Here is a 17,836-nt window from a genome sequence, read left to right as displayed (position 1 = left end):
ATTAAAAATAAGTATATGCATATGGCCAATCGTCGCTGCGTTTTACTCATTTTTACCTGTTTAAAGACACGGGATTTGATGTCTAACTCGGATGTCTAACGTAAAGAGGAAAAAACAGAACAGCAGTAGAATAATGCGGTGTTATTTGGAACATTATTTGAAGTACTAAAAACCGGGACAATTCGTGTCCCGCGAAAGAGTCAATTTCCGGGGCAGTCGCTCAAAAAAGAGAACAATGCCGGAAAAACCAGAACGCGTGGCAACCCTATCGGCTACACGTACGTATTATTTTCATTCACTGTTTGAAGCCAATACTTAAAATGGGCCGAATTAGTTTTGTGAACTTAAACATGTGAAAATGTATGGCCCTACTTTAAAAATTATGTACCCAACGTCAGGGAACACACATTAACTCCATACATATCTAAAGGGTGGGCATGATCACGGAAGATTCTTTCTGGAACGTGCCTCTATTTCAGCACTAACAGAGGAAACGCCTTATTTGCGAGGAGATCTTTACATTACATCTGTAGCCTGTAGCTCTGTAGCCATCGCAGTTTTATTCGCAAAGGATGCATTTGTGAAACGCGTTTTGATAAGTCCTCGCAAATCTCTTCGTGAAACGAGCCCTGCACTCTCTGCTCAGCCTGGCTGTGCGCAGAACCAGGGAGGCCCTCCCACTCTGTGTCACACAGTTTCAGAGAAAACGGAAACTTTACTCTTTCTCTGTTTGTGTCAAATAGCAGAGGTAGGTATCTAGGCGGGTCTGCTCAGAACCAGGATATATCTCCTGCACGTCCACAAGCAGATTCTGAGAAACACTACCTTCAGATTAAAAACTCTTAACAGTTTTTACAATACAATGGCTGAAGGTGGAGGTTTACTGGATCAGGACCAGTTGAGCTGTTCGATCTGTCTGGATCTACTGAAGGATCCAGTGACCATTCCCTGTGGACACAGTTACTGTATGGGCTGTATTAAGGGCTGCTGGAACCAGGATGATCATACTGGTGTCTACAGCTGTCCCCAGTGCAGAGAGACTTTCACCCCAAGGCCTGTTTTAAGAAAAAACACCATGTTTGCTGAAGTGGTGGAGAAACTGAAGAAGACAGGACTCCAAGCTGCTCCTCCTGCTCACTGTTACGCTGGACCTGGAGATGTGCCGTGTGATTTCTGCACTGGGAGAAAGCGCAAAGCCATCAAGTCCTGTCTGGTGTGTCTGGCCTCTTACTGTGAAACTCACCTCCAGCCTCACTATGAATCTCCTGCCTTTAAGAAGCACAAACTGGTGAAAGCCACTGGAAACCTGCAGGAGAAGATCTGCTCTCATCATGACAAACTGCTGGAGGTTTACTGTCGTACCGATCAGCAGTGTATCTGTTATCTGTGTACAATGGATGAACACAGAGGCCATGATACAGTCTCAGCTGCAGCAGAAAGGACTGAGAAACAGGTAAGGACTGAAACTCTTTCAAATTACATTATTGGCATTTGGCAGACGCTCTTATCCAGAGCGACGTACAGTTGATTAGACTAAGCAGGAGACAACCCTCCCCTGGAGCAATGCAGGGTTAAGGGCCTTGCTCAAGGGACCTCAACGGCTGTGCAGATTTCATGGTGGCTACACAGGGTTTAGAACCACCAACCTTGTGTGTCCCAGTCATGTACCTTAGCCACTATGCTACAGGCTGCCCCACAAATAACAATAATGCTGTTTTATCAGTAATTACAAATGTTATCTGGGCTTATTACTAAAATATGTATTTATATATTTTAACAAGTAATGAACATTATAGTGATTCCCTGGTCTGAAGTCCACAGTGATCGAGCAGTAAGAGCCGGAAGTAAAACCAAGTCAGCTCTGTGTGACAGCTCTGTTCACCCCCCTCACCCCCATATTCACTCCCTGAATGGGAATCAACACGGCTGGAGGAGCTAGTTCACTCACACAGTTTAGAAGCTTTAGCTATGAGGCCAGTACACTTCCACACACTGACCTGCTGTACCTCAAGCAATACAATGAGGTTCCATCAATTTGCGTTTAACAATTGGTTGCAGGGTTCTAGACTGCGACCATTTTTTGAGAGTGTGCGAGCTACAATTTCACGAAGTCGCATTAGTGCGAGTGCATGATGATCACCGGTGTTTTGGTGCCGCTCCGACAGCGAATATCACACGGGTACTGCGTTAGCCATTGTGGTTGAAAATTGTACTTTTTCTTCTTCACTGGCTCAGTCGCTCTCTCCCTATCTGCACTCTTACTGCCTGTACCTTCATCATTAGTGCGCATGCGCGTGTACGTAGCGGCGCTGAAGACAAAAGGCGCGAAACAAACAAACAATAAAAAAAATGAAGCGGTCCATTACAGATTATTTTAAAAAACAAAGTGAGGGGAGAGAGAAGGAGGCTGGTGGAGAGGGAGAGCCAACAATATGTCCCGAATCAGACACGACTGATGATGAGAGTGCAGGCAGCAGGGAGAAGAGTGCAGGTGGAAGCAGGGAGCGACTGATGAAAAAAAGTATTGCTTTCGAACACAATGGCTAACGCAGTACCCGTGGTTGCGGTACGAACGGGTGAATTTAGATTCAGATTTCCTTTACTGACATTGGAATACCACAAAATTCAGAGTTCAGTGTGGTGATGGCCTTGGGATAAAAACTGTTCATTAATCTTGTGGGTCCAAAACATTCAATGTTTGGCAGTGTTCCGTTCACGTATGAATGCCGCAGCTAATAAGTTATGCTGTTATTGTCATAGGGAGGACAACCGAAAAATTTATTTCCGGAAATCAACATGAATATTATGATTATTATCTCCGTTTAACCTTAAATTAACGTGTGCTGGACAATAATTCTGCTTAGGTTGAATTTTAATGTGACAAAATGACTGTTTTTGTGGCTTTTAAGCGCTCATTTTACCAGCATTCCATCAATGTTGAATGCTGGACTCCGACGGCACCGAAAAACAGGCAGATTTCACTGCCATTCCATTCTTTACGTATATGGAGCTCGAAAATGGTGATGCAACAATAGCTTTTGCTGGTTTACTTCACGCGCTCATACGTGGCAGTTGGTGGCAGTTCGAACTGTCAAAAGTGTGACTGGAGCCAGGTCAATATTTTTGCTGGGTACTCGGTATGTCCGGCCTTATAAGTCCAAAGTCCCTGGTTACTTTTTCATAGTTTCAATGGATTTTGACAATAGACATGTCAGACTCCAATCATGTTAACGCTCTCGAGCGTGCGTCAAAGTTAAGGTAGCAAATAACAGTGCTGTGTCCTTCTTACGTCATTTACACAGCTACAGAACTGTCCGATCACGCCGAATCACTGATAGAAACAAGATTAATTAATGACGATTCATTAAACTTTTAAAGATTTAAATAAATCCTATGGTGGGACTTTTGCCATTTATGGACGGTACGACAGAAAATTCCGGTGCCGTCGAACTTAATCGAATGCTTTTATTTATATCGTTCGAATGACCAAGTGCCGTTAAAAAGCAAATTGTATGGCTTTGTGCTATTCGCGTATGCTAGCTACATCATGCTAACATCGTACAGGGACCAGTAAAGGCTTAGAACACACTAGCACTTAGTTATTGTAAGTTTGATCACCTCTACTGTGAAGTAAAAAAGTGGACAAATTACGTTTTGTGTGAGAAATCTATTGGCGAGCTCACGTGCACACGCAGCGGTCTACATTCTAAAGCTGGCTCAATGACGAATAAAGCTTCTAAAAAGTTTTTTTTAAAAACTTTGTTCAAAATGGATGTAATGCATATTTTTGAATCTGGAACAATGTGTCTAAACAAGTCTCACTTGTTGTATAACATTTCAAAATGTTTAAATAATTTTTTTAACTGTATTTTTAACTTCACCGTCCAAAAAATGTCAGGTGGCGCAACCAAATATTTGTCAATATATTTTTCCACTATTTATTTTAAGTAAAACTTTGAGATTGTTTGAGATGCCAAAACATGAAAAAATGAATGTACTCAATATGTATTCAGACTAAATATGTTTTATAGAAGGACGTGATATGTCATGAATTTATCTAATTATTTTACAAGGAAATAATGCACTCGGACACAGAAATTTGCACGTCATGTCATTGACCCAGCTCCACTTTGCCCTCCCTACTGTTATGCTAAGCAAAGCTGTTATGCTTTGCTTTTCTGTTTGTTATGTTTTGTTATGTTCAGATTAAAATATTTTGCAAATAACAAGTCTGGAGTCACTGTCAATCTTTACATCAATGCAAAACTAGGGTATGCAACTATTCATCAAGGTCATTGATTAATACCATGCTGTGCAAAGAAAAAAGGTGCGACCAAATCATATGCTGGTGCGACCAACTGAGAAAGTTGGTAGCACCAGTGCTACCAGTGGAAAGGTTAGCCTGGAACCCTGGGTTGTTAAAATGAATTATGAAATGCTTTGTTGTACGTCACTCTGGATAAGAGCGTCTGCTAAATGCCACGTAATGTAATGTAACGTAATTAATTAATTATGTACAAACACATAATTTAAGCATGAAATTCACTTTTCATTGAAATTCATTTTTCAAATGTAAGAAATTCATTTTCATGTATTTGTGAATATCTATCTGATGTATTAATTGGATATTTCCACATTAGCAAGGCAAAGGATGAATGTATAATTAATAAACCAAAAATAAATACATTCAGTTTTTTTCCAGTATGAATTGGCTTGAACTAATGGAGTTGATAACATGAATGAATTATGTACAAATACCTAAACCAAGCTGTATAGATCAATTACTGTGACACTAATGTAAATGTGAGTTATTTACATTAGTTAATGATAATGTGACATTATTGTAAATTGTTTCCAGTTTACCATTTTGAATGAGAAAATGTAGTTCAACATTGTTATATGATATAATTTAACTATTATAATATACCTGGGGGGAAATGATCAATCTGTCCACAGAAGCAGCTGGGGGCGACACAGAGTAAATTCCAGCAGAGAATCCAGGAGAGAGAGAAGAAGCTGCAGGATCTGAGACAGGCTGTGCAGTCACTCAAGGTGGGTACTGACCAGAGGAGACGACAACAGCTGGCTGCTGGAAGAGCCATTTCAGGGCTCAGTCAGGGCTCTCCTCCAGTCAGCCAGTGAGGAGCCCAGTGTTGGGCCACTTTCCAGCCCTGTGGGGCTCAATCCCACTGAGCCACACTGTGGGGAACAGGCTGCCTGGGGTCCCAGTAAGAGCTGAGTGAAAGGCCTAGTTAAAATACACAGCCCTCCTCTCTCTGTCTCCTAACAGCGCTCTGCACAGGCAGCAGTGGAGGACAGTGAGAGGATCTTTACTGAGATGATCCGCTCCATTGAGAGAAGGTGCTCTGAGGTGAAAGAGCTGATCAGAGATCAGGAGAAGGCTGAAGTGAGTCGGGCTGAAGGACTCCTGGAGCGACTGGAGCAGGAGATTGCTGAGCTGAGGAGGAGAGATGCTGAGCTGGAGCAGGTTTTCCACACAGAGGATCACATCCATTTCCTCAAGGTAACATCACTGGCTCTCTGACAGTCTGCACATGTACACTGTACATACATGCTGAGATGTGTTCCTCATTTACAAAGATCTGCTCCTGGCATCTGCACAGGAATCTGTATCGAGACTGTTTTTGTTTTGTTGTCTGTCTCTATGTTCAACTGTGTCTGTCTATCTGTCTGTGTGTCTGTATTGGGATTACTTTAGTTTTGTTGTCTGTTTGTTTATCTGTGTCTGTCTGTCTGTGTGTCTGTCTGCAGAGCTGTCAGTCTCTCTGTGTCCCTCCTGGACATGGATACTTACCCACCATCACAGTCAGTCCACACGTCTCTTTTGAGGCTGTGAGGAAATCTGTCTCTGTACTGAAAGAGAGACTGGAGGATGTTTTCAAGGCGGAGTTGGTCAAAGTTTCTGGAAAAGGTTAGTGGACAAACCCTGCTGCAGAAAGTGTGTTTAGGCACTGCACACAACACACTGGTGAGATTCACTTTTACATCATGAAAGGCTCTATCACAGGTTATATATTATTAATGAGAGGGGCGAGTGACATTTCAGTCTGTCTCACAGGTTAAATATCACAGTGTGGAGTGACACTTAAGCCTCCAAATGACCCAAAATGTGAGGTGTGTCTGTGTGAATAGGGATGACATGCCATGATGTTGGGGGTTTCTGGCTAGGGTATAACCCTAAATGTTTTCAATCAAGGCTTTGTTTAAACCTCAGAGAACAAAGTACCTAATTTGCTTGCTGGGATGGAAGCTTCTGTGGAGAGATGTTTTTCTCACTGCTGTTTTACTTTTACAATTGAGACTGAATACTGTATTCTGGATGAAGTCAGTTGTCATTCACTTTCTCTGAAAATGATTTAAAAAAAAAAAAAAAACTTTAGGAGCTGAACTTTCTTGTGATCTCTCTCGACATAGTGGCACAAGTCGATATTCAAGAGCCCAATTCCAGAGAGGACTTCTTACAGTGTGAGTGTAATTAAACATACATGAATAAAGCAACATGAGTATTTGCATTAATGTGGAGAAAAAGACGATTTGTAACATCTGTTAATTCAGCTGCAGTCATCCTGGTATTAAACATATGATATACGCTCACTGAGCACTTTTAGACTACGACTGCTGTAGCCTATCCACTGAGAGTTGTGATGCGTTGTGTGTTCAAAGATGCTCTTCTGCAAGCCACTGTTATAATGTGTAGTTACGTGCATTACTGTTACCTTCCTGTCAGCTTTGAGCGGTCTGGCTATTCTCCTCCGATGTCTCTCATTAACACAGCGTTTCTGTCTGCAGAACTGCTGTTTTTGTCTTTTGCACCATTCTTCGCAAACTCTTGAGACTAGTGTGTATGAAAATCCCAGGAGATCTGAGCATCTGAGATACTCAAACCACCCTGTCAGACTTTGACAGTCAAAGTCACTGAGATAAAATTGTTTCCCCATTCTGATGATTGATGTGAACATTAACTGAAGCTCCTGACCCGTATCTACATGATTGGATGCATTGCAGTGCTGCCTCACTATTGGCTGATTAGATAATCGCATTAATAAGTAGGTGTAATAAAGTGAAAGCAAGTACTTGTGGGTGTATGATAATACACTTTATGCCCAACAGTAGGACAGTGTGAAGATGAATATAGAGTTAGAATGAGATCATAGCAATAAAGGCGGCACGGATGGAGCAGTGGGTAGCACTGCCGCCTCACAGCAAGGAGGTCCTGGGTTTGAATCCCGGTCAGCCGGGGCCTCTCTGTGTGGAGTTTGCATGTTCTCCCCGTGTTCATATGGGTTTCCTCCGGGTACTCCGGTTTCCTCCCACAGTCCAAAGACATGCAGGTTAGGCTGATTGGAGAGTCTAAAATCCCCGTAGGTATGAGTGTGTGAGTGAATGGTGTGTGGAGTTTACCAAATGCCATGGAAAGGACTATGAGAGCATGAGGAAAAAGATTCTCTTGTCTGATGAGACTTTAACTCTAAACTCTAAATTTAACCTTTTGGGCAGAACTCTAAGCCCTATGTCTGGCGAACACCAGGCACTGGTCATCACCTGGCTAATTCCATCCCTACGGTGAAGCATGGTGCTAATTCCATCCCTAGAGTGAAGCATGGTGCTAGTACCATCCCTACAGTGAAACATGGTGCTAATACCATCCCTACGGTGAAGCATGGTGGTGGCAGCATCATGCTATGGGGGTGCTTCTCAGCTATAGAGACAGGGAGACTGGTCAGAATTGAGGGAAGGATGAATACAACCAAATACAGACTGGCCCTTGGAAAAAAAAAAAAACCAGCTCCAGAGTGCACGCAACCTCAGACTAGGGCGACGGTTCACCTTTCAGCACGACAATGACCTGGAGCATACAGCTAAGACGACGCTGGAGTGGGTTTCGCTCTCTTGTCTCTTGACTGTCCTTGAGTGGCCCAGCCAAAGCCCAGACTTACACCTTATAAAGAGACCTGGAGAGACCTGAAGATGGCAGTTCACAGACACTTCCCATCCAATCTGAACGGCGCTTGAGAGGATCTGCCAGGAAGAGTGAGATAAACTGCCCAAATCCAAGTGTGCAAAGCTTGTAGACACTTACCTAAAAAAACTTGAAGCTGTAATTGCTGGGCTTCTACAAAGTACTGAATTAAGGGTCTGAATACTTTTGAATAAATGTAAAAATGTAACTTTCACCTGCAACAGTCTCTAGACTTTGCAGAGAATGGTGTGAACAATAGCCAGACTGGTCGAAGCTGACAGCAACGCAAAGAACCATGCATAACAGTGGTGTATCTCTGAACACACAACACCTCAAACCTCTAAGTGGATAGGCTACGGCAGTAAAATAGCAATAAGGCTAAATTTACGTCTAATACATACCTTATTAAGTGCTCACTGAGTGTATGTCAATGGAGCTCTCATCTTTTCTCCTCCATCAGATGCCTGTCAGCTCACACTGGACCCCAACACAGCGTATAAACAGCTCCGTCTGTCTGAGAGGAACAGAGCGGTGGCCAGTGTGAGAGAGATCCAGTCATATCCTGATCATCCAGAGAGATTTGACTACTGGAACCAGGTGCTGTGCAGAGAGGGTCTGTCTGGACGCTGTTACTGGGAGGCTGAGTGCAGTCATGATGCTTCCATTGCAGTCACACCAAAACAGATCGGCAGGAAAGGGAAGGGTGATGACTGTGTTCTGGGTCGTAATACCATGTCCTGGTGTTTGTTCTGCTCTCCCTCCAGTTACTCTTCCTGGCACAATAATAAGAGCATTAAAATCCCTGTGCCGCCCTCCAGAATAGGAGTGTACCTGGATCACGGGGCAGGAACACTGTCCTTCTACAGCGTCTCTGACACAATGACCCTCCTGCACAGAGTCCAGACCACATTCACTCAGCCCCTCTATCCTGCGTTTGGGGTGTTTTTGGGATCCTCTGTAAAACTGTGTGATCTGGAGCGAGGCAGTTTGAAGGGAAGATCAGCTGTAATGAAAGAGAGGGGAGAACAATCCAAATTATTGTCACTGTTACCATCAATATTCAGTTAAAGGGTCACACGTTGTGCTCAGTTGACACCTCTCTGAGGTTGCAGGAACATGTCAAGGCAAACCTGATGATACAAATGAATTACCTCAGTGTAAAGAGATAATTCAACTTTGCCATCCAAATATCAATTTTCCCACTGTAGAGCTGAACCAGGCTGGCTCATTATAACCCTTTCCCACTGTAGAGCTGAACCAGGCTGGCTCATTATAGCCCTTTCCTCCTGTAGAGCTGAACCAGGCTGACTCATTATAGCCCTTTCCCACTGTATAGCTGAACCAGGCTGGCTCATTATAGCCCTTTCCCACTGTAGAGCTGAACCAGGCTGGCTCATTATAGCCCTTTCCCACTGTAGAGCTGAAACAGGCTTGCTCATTATAGCCCTTTCCCACTGTAGAGCTGAACCAGGCTCATTATAGCCCTTTCCCACTGTAGAGCTGAAACAGGCTTGCTCATTATAGCCCTTTCCCACTGTATAGCTGAACCAGGCTGGCTCATTATAGCCCTTTCCCACTGTATAGCTGAACCAGGCTGGCTCATTACAGCCCTTTCCCACTGTATAGCTGAACCAGGCTGACTCATTATAGCCCTTTCCCACTGTAGAGCTGAACCAGGCTGGCTCATTACAGCTCTTTCCCACTGTAGAGCTGAACTAGGCTGGCTCATTATAGCCCTTTCCCACTGTAGAGCTGAACCAGGCTGGCTCATTATAGCCCTTTCCCACTGTAGAGCTGAAACAGGCTGGCTCATTATAGCCCTTTCCCACTGTAGAGCTGAACCAGGCTGGCTCATTATAGCCCTTTCCCACTGTAGAGCTGAACCAGGCTGGCTCATTATAGCCCTTTCCCACTGTAGAGCTGAACCAGGCTGGCTCATTATAACCCTTTCCCACAGTAGAGCTGAACCAGGCTGGCTCATTATAGCCCTTTCCCACAGTAGAGCTGAACCAGGCTGGCTCATTATAGCCCTTTCCCACTGTAGAGCTGAACCAGGCTGGCTCATTATAGCCCTTTCCCCAATCCACAATCTCCTCGATACCCCAATATCTATCCTTTAAACTGTTTGTCAGTTTCCTCTTCGCCCCCTTTCACTTTTTCCTTACACCTCTTTTATTTTAATATCCAGTTAACTGATTTTGGTTTAATGCAGCTTTTTTCACAGTGCTTCCTGTATGATTTGTTTGTCCCTATTAAATACATTTAGCATCTGAATGTTTTTTTTGCTTTATGTTTATTACAATATTACACATAACTAAATACTTCTAAAGACACATATCACAAAAATACCAGAGGATTACTTTACTCCATTACAAACCACAGAAAATCATGGCAGAAAATGTTTTATTATTGGACATACTTTTTTAATATACTTAAAGGACATACTTTTTTTCTGTACTTATAGGATATACTTTTTTACATTATCATAAATGCTCTATAATTTGCATTGTATATTGCTTCAATTGTAACGCTTTTAAGTCCATTATAAATAGGACAGTCAAACTGCTCTTGTTGTGCCCCTTCAACACTAGCACTACAAATTCATTTCTTAAATGTAGCACTGAGGAATATCAAATAAAACTAATGTTCATTCTTTACAATATGGTTCATGAATTGGCATTAACTAAAGTAGTTAATGATGGACAAATGCATAAATGAAGCATGAAATTAACTTTTCACTGCAAGGAGGTCCTGAGTTCGAATCCCGGTCGGTCATCAGTCAGAAAAAGCAGAAAAGGCCAAGGTGTCGCCAAACCGTTGACTGGTACAGCATTTGTTACGTTAATTTTTATACATTTGCCAACCATAGGATGATCTTATAATCAGTTAAACATTGACAAATACATGGACTGTGTAAGGGTAATTTTCTTAATTGATTCTTAATTGACAATGTGTGTTAACATAAAGACAATCGCATGATTACAAATAACCTTTTAGTGATAATCCCTATTACTATTAGACCACTTTCTGAATTAAGTGCTGACTATGAGTCTTTCTATGTCTCTCTCCAGCAGACAGACAGCCTTTCACCTTAATGACTCTGCTTCTCAGCTTGCACATTCCGGTCTTACAGCAAGGTCAACAAGGGGGTATTCAGAAGACAAAATACTGATAAATGTTCGTGGCCAGCTTCATGTCTTTTTGTTTTGGTAAAGCCCCCCCTTCAGGAAAAGTGTGTATAAGAGTCTTACTATGTCTGATTCAAATCAGAAAGCCGGCAAGCTTTCTCACTTTGTAATTTCTTTGCAAATAAATACGAAAGTTAAATAGTTGTGTTTTTACTGGATCTGTTTCATCAGACGATGCTCACCTGTGATATCTTATTTGTGCATGTTAAAAAGGGTATTTTTCCCTGCACAACTGACTTTTTCATTTTAATGAATAGAACCATATTTTAAAGTATTACCAACATAGTGATGTATTCAGAAATGAAGTCTTCCTCACTGAGCAGATTGACTGGGGCTATTTATTATTATTTCTTTATTACTGGGGTTATAATATCCTGATCTCCACCTCTTCCCCCTGCCCGTTATTTCAGGTACACTACTGTGCACTTAGACACCCGACACTTTATTATAAATATATATATATATATGTTTTTTTTGTGTGCGTGTTAGTATAAAGGAACACATTTGAGATTTCCAAATATTCATTTTCCGAAAGATTCAAGACATTTTTGTATTTAATAACTGTAAGCAATTGACTACTTTTTGCATAAAAACTTGATCAAGGCTGTCTGAGGTCAGAAGCAGGTCCCAATCAAAGTCTGCAGAAGAACTGTGGCAAGTTCTCCAACATGCTTGGAACAACCTCCCTGCTGATTAGCCAACGCTGTCCTGCAGTTCTATATCTCAGAGAAGTGATGCCGTTTTAATGCTGAACGGTGGTCACAAAAAATATAGATTTGATTCAATTTTCAACTATTCTGCCAAATTACTAAAATGTAATGTAAAATGTATAGTATGTTTATTTAGGACCTTTCATTGAAATAATTTTTGAAAGAATCTTATCTGTACGAAATGTTATACAGGTGCCTAAGACTTCTGCACAGAAACCAAAGACACTTGCATGCGATCTGCCTGAATAAATATGCGTTTGAAACAAACGCTATGAAAGGAATTGTGGTGTGCCTGATCTGCTGGGGCAAGCTGGAGCCACAGCCACTGGGTGAGTGTGCACACGCCAATCAGCTGGGGACTTAAAGGTGTGCTCCTGTGAGAGAGAGAGAGGGAGAGAGAGAGAGAGAGAGAGAAGGGGAGAGGGAAATAGGGAGAAAGTGAAACGGAGAGAGAGGGATAGAGTGAGGGATAGAGATAGAGAGAGAACGTACTCGCTCTTTCTCATAAAAAGAATAGCCGGGGACTTAAAGATGTGCTCCTCTTAAAAAGAGAGTGAGAGAAAGAGAGAGAGGGGGGAGAGATAGATGCATGTTAATCCCAATGCATGTTTATATAGACCTTTACTGCTCACAAAACTCAGCCTTTCAAATCTGCCCTTTGGTCACTAAGATGAAATATTTCCTTATGAATTTGCACTCTCTGTTCAGCCTGCTCTGTTCAGCCTGGCCTCAGTCCAACACCACACCTCCTGCAGCTGTGGGCAGAACCAGGGAGTCCCTCCCTCTCTCTCTCACAGAGTTTCAGAGAAAACAAAACTTAGCTCTGTCTATTTCTGTCTGTGTCAGTGTGAGCAGTAAAATGGCTGAAGGTGGAGGTTTACTGGATCAGGACCAGTTGAGCTGTGCAATCTGTCTGGATCTACTGAAGGATCCGGTGACTATTCTCTGTGGACACAGTTACTGTATGGGCTGTATTAAGGACTGCTGGGATCAGGATGATCATACTAGTGTCTACAGGTGCCCCCAGTGCAGACAGACCTTCACCCCAAGGCCTGTTCTGAACAAAAACACCATGCTGGCTGAAGTGGTGGAGAAACTGAAGAAGACAGGACTCCAAGCTGCTCTTCCTGCTCACTGTTACACTGGACCTGGAGACGTGGCGTGTGATGTCTGCACTGGGAGAAAGCGCAAATCTGTCAAGTCCTGCCTGGTGTGTCTGGCCTCTTACTGTGAAACCCACATCCAGCCTCACTATGAATCTCCTGCCTTTAAGAAGCACAAACTGGCCAAAGCCACCGGAAACCTGCAGGAGAAGATCTGCTCCTATCATGACAAAGTTCTGGAGATTTACTGTCGTACCGATCAGCAGTGTATCTGTTATCTGTGCACGATGGATGAGCACAGAGGCCATGATACAGTCTCAGCTGCAGCAGAAAGAACTGAGAAACAGGTAAGGACTGAAACTCTTCCAAATAACACTAATGCTATTTTATCAGTAATTACAGATATTATCTCGATTTTTAGCTATGATTTATACATTTTTAAAAGGACTCAGTAGCACAATGATTTCCTGGTCTGAAGTCCACAGTGATGGAGCAGTAAGAGCAGGAAGTGACCCCAAGTCAGCTCTGTGTGACAGCTCTGTTCACCCCCCTCACCCCCCTATTCACTCCCTGAATGAGAATCAACACGGCTGGAGGAGCTAGTTCACTCACACAGTTTAGAAGCTTTAGCTATGAGGCCAGTACACTTCCACACACTCACCTGCTGTACCTCAAGCAATACAATATGGTTCCATGAATTTGCGTTTACCAATTTGGTTGTTAAAATGAATTAATGATATACAAATACATAATTTAAGCATAAAATTGACATTTCAAATGTAGCAAAGACATGAAAATGCATTAATTACTTGGATATTTCCACATTAGCAAGTCAAAGGATGAATGCATAATTAATAAACAAAAAATTTTTTTTTTCAGTATGAATTGGCATGAACTAATGGAGTTTAGATGAATTACTCAGTTGTGAGTTATTTAGTTAATGCTAATTCATGTAACATTATTGTAAATTGTTACCAGTTTACCATTTTCAATGAGGAAATGTTGTTCAACATTGTTATATGATATAATACAATTTAACTATTATAATATACCTGGGGGGAAATTATCAATCTGTCCACAGAAGCAGCTGGGGGCGACACAGAGTAAATTCCAGCAGAGAATCCAGGAGAGAGAGAAGGAGCTGCAGGATCTGAGACAGGCTGTGCGGTCACTGAAGGTGGGTACTGACCAGAGGAGAAGACAACAGCTGGCTGCTGGAAGAGCCATTTCAGGGCTCAGTCAGGGCTCTCCTCCAGTCAGCCAGTGAGGAGCCCAGTGTTGGGCCACTTTCCAGCCCTGTGGGGCCCAATCCCACTGAGCCACACTGTGGGGAACAGGCTGTCTGGGGTCCCAGTAAGAGCTGAGTGAAAGGCCTAGTTAAAATGTATAGCCCTCCTCTCTCTGTGTCTCCTATCAGAGCTCTGCACAGGCAGCAGTGGAGGACAGTGAGAGGATCTTTACTGAGATGATCCGCTCCATTGAGAGAAGGTGCTCTGAGGTGAAAGAGCTGATCAGAGATCAGGAGAAGGCTGAAGTGAGTTGGGCTGAAGGACTCCTGGAGCGACTGGAGCAGGAGATTGCTGAGCTGAGGAGGAGAGACGCTGAGCTGGAGCAGCTTTCACACACAGAGGATCACATCCATTTCCTCCAGGTAACATCACTGGCTCTCTGACAGTCTGCACTATGTACACTGTACATACATGGTGAGGTGTGTTCCTCATTTACAAAGACTGGCTCCTGGCATCTGCACAGGAATCTGAACTGAGACTGTTCTCTGTCTGTCTGTGTGTGTCTGCAGAGCTGTCAGTCTCTCTGTGCCCCTCCTGGACCTGGAGACTTACCCAGCATCACTGTTAGTCCACACGTCTCTTTTAAGGCTGTGAGGAAATCTGTCGCTGTACTGAAAGAGCGACTGGAGGATGTTTTCAAGGCGGAGTTGGTCAAAGTTTCTGGAAAAGGTTGGTGGACAAACCCTGCTGCAGAAAGTGTGTTTAGGCACTGCAGACAACACACTGGTGAGATTCACTTTTACATCATGAAAGGCACTATCACAGGTTATATATTATAAATGCGAGGGGTGAGTGAAATTTCAGTCTGTCTCACAGGTTATATATCACAGTGTGGAGTGACACTTGAGGCTCCAAATGAGCCACAATATGTGTAGGGATGAGACATTGAAAGCACCCAGTGTGTTATGAGGCGGTCTATCTGGCGAGAGTGTGACCATAAAACTGTCCAGTCAAAGCTTTGTTTACGCTCCAGAGAACAAAGTATCTCCAGTCTTTACTTGCTAGGATGCAAGCTGCTGTGGAGAGATGAGAGGAGACTGCAAGGTTTAGAAAGATTCCTTTCAGAGATGCCAAATGAAGATCTTCTCAAACTCAGTATTTTTGTGGCTGTGAGAGCCACAGAGTGTGTGCTGATTTTCTGTCACTCACTGACTGACTCACCGACTCACTGCCATTGTTGAAATTAGCATTTTATTTCACTGAGGACTGATAAAAGAAGGTAATCTTTAAGAGCTCACGTGGTGATCTCTCTCCACAGTGGGAAGAGTCCATATTGCTGGCCTTGAAGAGCCCAAGACCAGAGAGGACTTCTTACAATGTGAGTCTGTATTTCAGCCCCGATGCAACGAATGAAGCAACATGAGATTATGGGGGAATATGAAGAAGTAGATTATAATTTATAATTTTCTATATTCATAAGTGGCTGGCTTTAGAGATCTCATACATATTCATCTCCATCAGATCTCTATTAATTCAGCTGCAGTCATCCTGGTATTAAACAAATGGATCAAACAGTACATTGTGTATGTACTTGGACAGCTGGTAGAGTTTCAGTTCTTTTGGCCACAGAACATTATGAAAAGAAATCATAATTTGAAATGAAACAATGAATATGAAGTTAAAGTGCAGACTGCCCCTTTACTTTGAGGGTATTAGCATCAATATCCAGTGATGTGTGTAGGAATTACTCGAATCTTCAGGGGCTCATTTGCTCTGTGGGTTGAGGGGACTAATCTTCAGGAGCTCATTTGCTCTGTGGGTTGAGTGGACTAATCTTCAGGAACTCTAAACTTGACACTTTAAGTATCTCCTCCCCCAGCTGAACCACCAGTCATATTTAAACGATGTGCATTTGAAACTATGTGCATCTAACAACTACAACAATTTAACAGAACGATTTACACGGCAAACACATTTTACACATTTAAAATGATAGATAAACGCACCAGACTCGCACCAGCAGGCCCTTTCCCATACAAGAGAGAGAGAAAAAACTAGTCATGACGACACCTTACAAGACATGGCAGACCTTGCCACATTAATAAATTACACACACAAAACACAATTCTACCCATGATGCTGACGGTTATTTTCTTATTTCTCAGCCTCATAATGGCTTCCTTCCACTGTCACTGGCACAACTCAGGGCCTCATGTTGGCAAACACCAATGGGGTGACTGCAAAGGCACTCAAAAGCCTAGAATCAAGACTAGATGCTGAAAGCTTTCATATACCTGTACTAAGGAAGCGATTAAATACATCTCACTATTCAGAAGCAGCTGAGAACCCAGCCATCCAATTACTTTTGGTCCCTTAAAATGAGAGCACTATGTATAAAAATGGTGATTCCTAAACTCATTACCTTTTATGGATATAAGTAAAGAGCCAAAAGAACAGAAATTGTACCAACTGTTCGAATACATACAGACTGCACTGTATATGATAATGCGTGTCCTTCAGTCAGACAGTGTGAATATAGTTAAAATATGAATATATAGTAATATAACAAGAATTACCATCATTGTGGTTGAAAATGTTAAATGTTGAAACCACTTTCAAATAACACAAAACAGTACAACAAACAAATAACAGCAAGTGCAATAAAAGCAAAACAAAAAATCTGTGTAAACACTGACATCGTATCGATTTCACATACAGTTCTTTTGTAGTGGATTTAAAAGCATTCAACGAGATCAAAACATCAAGCCTTAAGTCATTTTGCAGTCCAAAGGGACAGAATACATAAATTCCCTTTTTTCTCTTTGGACACTGGACACAAAAGTCTACCAATGTTCAAGTTGTTGCCAAAGCAGGACATCCTACCCGAGAGTATAGCTCACAATGGTGAGTGATAGCTTTGCAGTTTGTTCTAAATCTAGCATTTGAAGAGATTGAGCAGAAGTGTGCATATATAAGAGATCACCATAGTCCAAATCAGGCAGAAAGGTGGCAGTCTCTTATTCATCTTAAAAGAAAAACAAGGCTTATTTCTGAAATAAAAAGTACAATGAAGCCTCAATTTCTACACTAGTTACTGAACACATGGTCAATCAAAATGAACGGTCTCAATAACCTTTCCCTCAAGAGTGACCACTAAACACCATTCAGTTTGAAAACAACATGAGTATGTTAAAAAACCTCTGCTTTAAAATATTATGGTCAGCTATATTATAGGACAAATCAATAAAAAGAGAAGTTCATTTTTTGATAATTATTGAGGTTCTGTCTCCGCAGATTGTTTCTAGCCAAATTTGTTGGAGATGGGCCAAATTCTCACCATATCCCCACAAATTTTAAATTGAGAATTCACATTTTGTTCAGTATGACCCAAGGAATTTAGATTCTAAGACACAGATTAGGTGCAGTTGTGATAACCTGAGTAGGGGGAGGATAAGAACATACCTGCAGTTTCATTCCTCTGGGATCTGCAATTTAGGCTGCACATTTTGTTTTCGGAATTGTTCAAAATCAGCCGTTCATGCTTTTATCCCTAATTAAAATGTAAATGTGAGGGTAAGGACACCAATGAAGAAAGTATTGAATATGTCCCATATTTCAACAATGC

General features: G+C 42.2%; 2 protein-coding genes across 2 annotated transcripts in view; both read left to right on the top strand.

The window, feature by feature from the left end:
* The first annotated feature begins 70 nt into the window (after positions 1–70).
* LOC133127138 (tripartite motif-containing protein 16-like) lies at positions 71–9,449 on the top strand. Its single transcript, XM_061239812.1, has 6 exons — positions 71–1,453; positions 4,957–5,052; positions 5,291–5,524; positions 5,773–5,932; positions 6,436–6,486; positions 8,442–9,449. Exons 1-6 carry the CDS (start codon positions 863–865, stop codon positions 9,047–9,049), a joined length of 1,740 nt encoding a protein of 579 aa, XP_061095796.1. The 5' UTR covers positions 71–862; the 3' UTR covers positions 9,050–9,449.
* A 3,117-nt stretch (positions 9,450–12,566) lies between these two features.
* LOC133127130 (E3 ubiquitin/ISG15 ligase TRIM25-like) overlaps positions 12,567–17,836 on the top strand; it is a 15,879-nt gene continuing 10,609 nt past the window's right edge. The window contains exons 1-4 of the mRNA XM_061239799.1: positions 12,567–13,329; positions 14,064–14,159; positions 14,400–14,633; positions 14,781–14,940. Coding sequence (XP_061095783.1) covers positions 12,739–13,329; positions 14,064–14,159; positions 14,400–14,633; positions 14,781–14,940 — 1,081 coding nt within the window. The 5' untranslated portion in view covers positions 12,567–12,738. The remainder of the gene's footprint in view (positions 13,330–14,063; positions 14,160–14,399; positions 14,634–14,780; positions 14,941–17,836) is intronic.

The sequence above is a fragment of the Conger conger genome, chromosome 4, assembly GCF_963514075.1.
Source record: "Conger conger chromosome 4, fConCon1.1, whole genome shotgun sequence".
Taxonomy (NCBI): domain Eukaryota; kingdom Metazoa; phylum Chordata; class Actinopteri; order Anguilliformes; family Congridae; genus Conger; species Conger conger.
The sequence above is the reverse complement of the archived record's forward strand: the minus strand, read 5'-3'. Positions and strand labels throughout refer to the sequence as shown.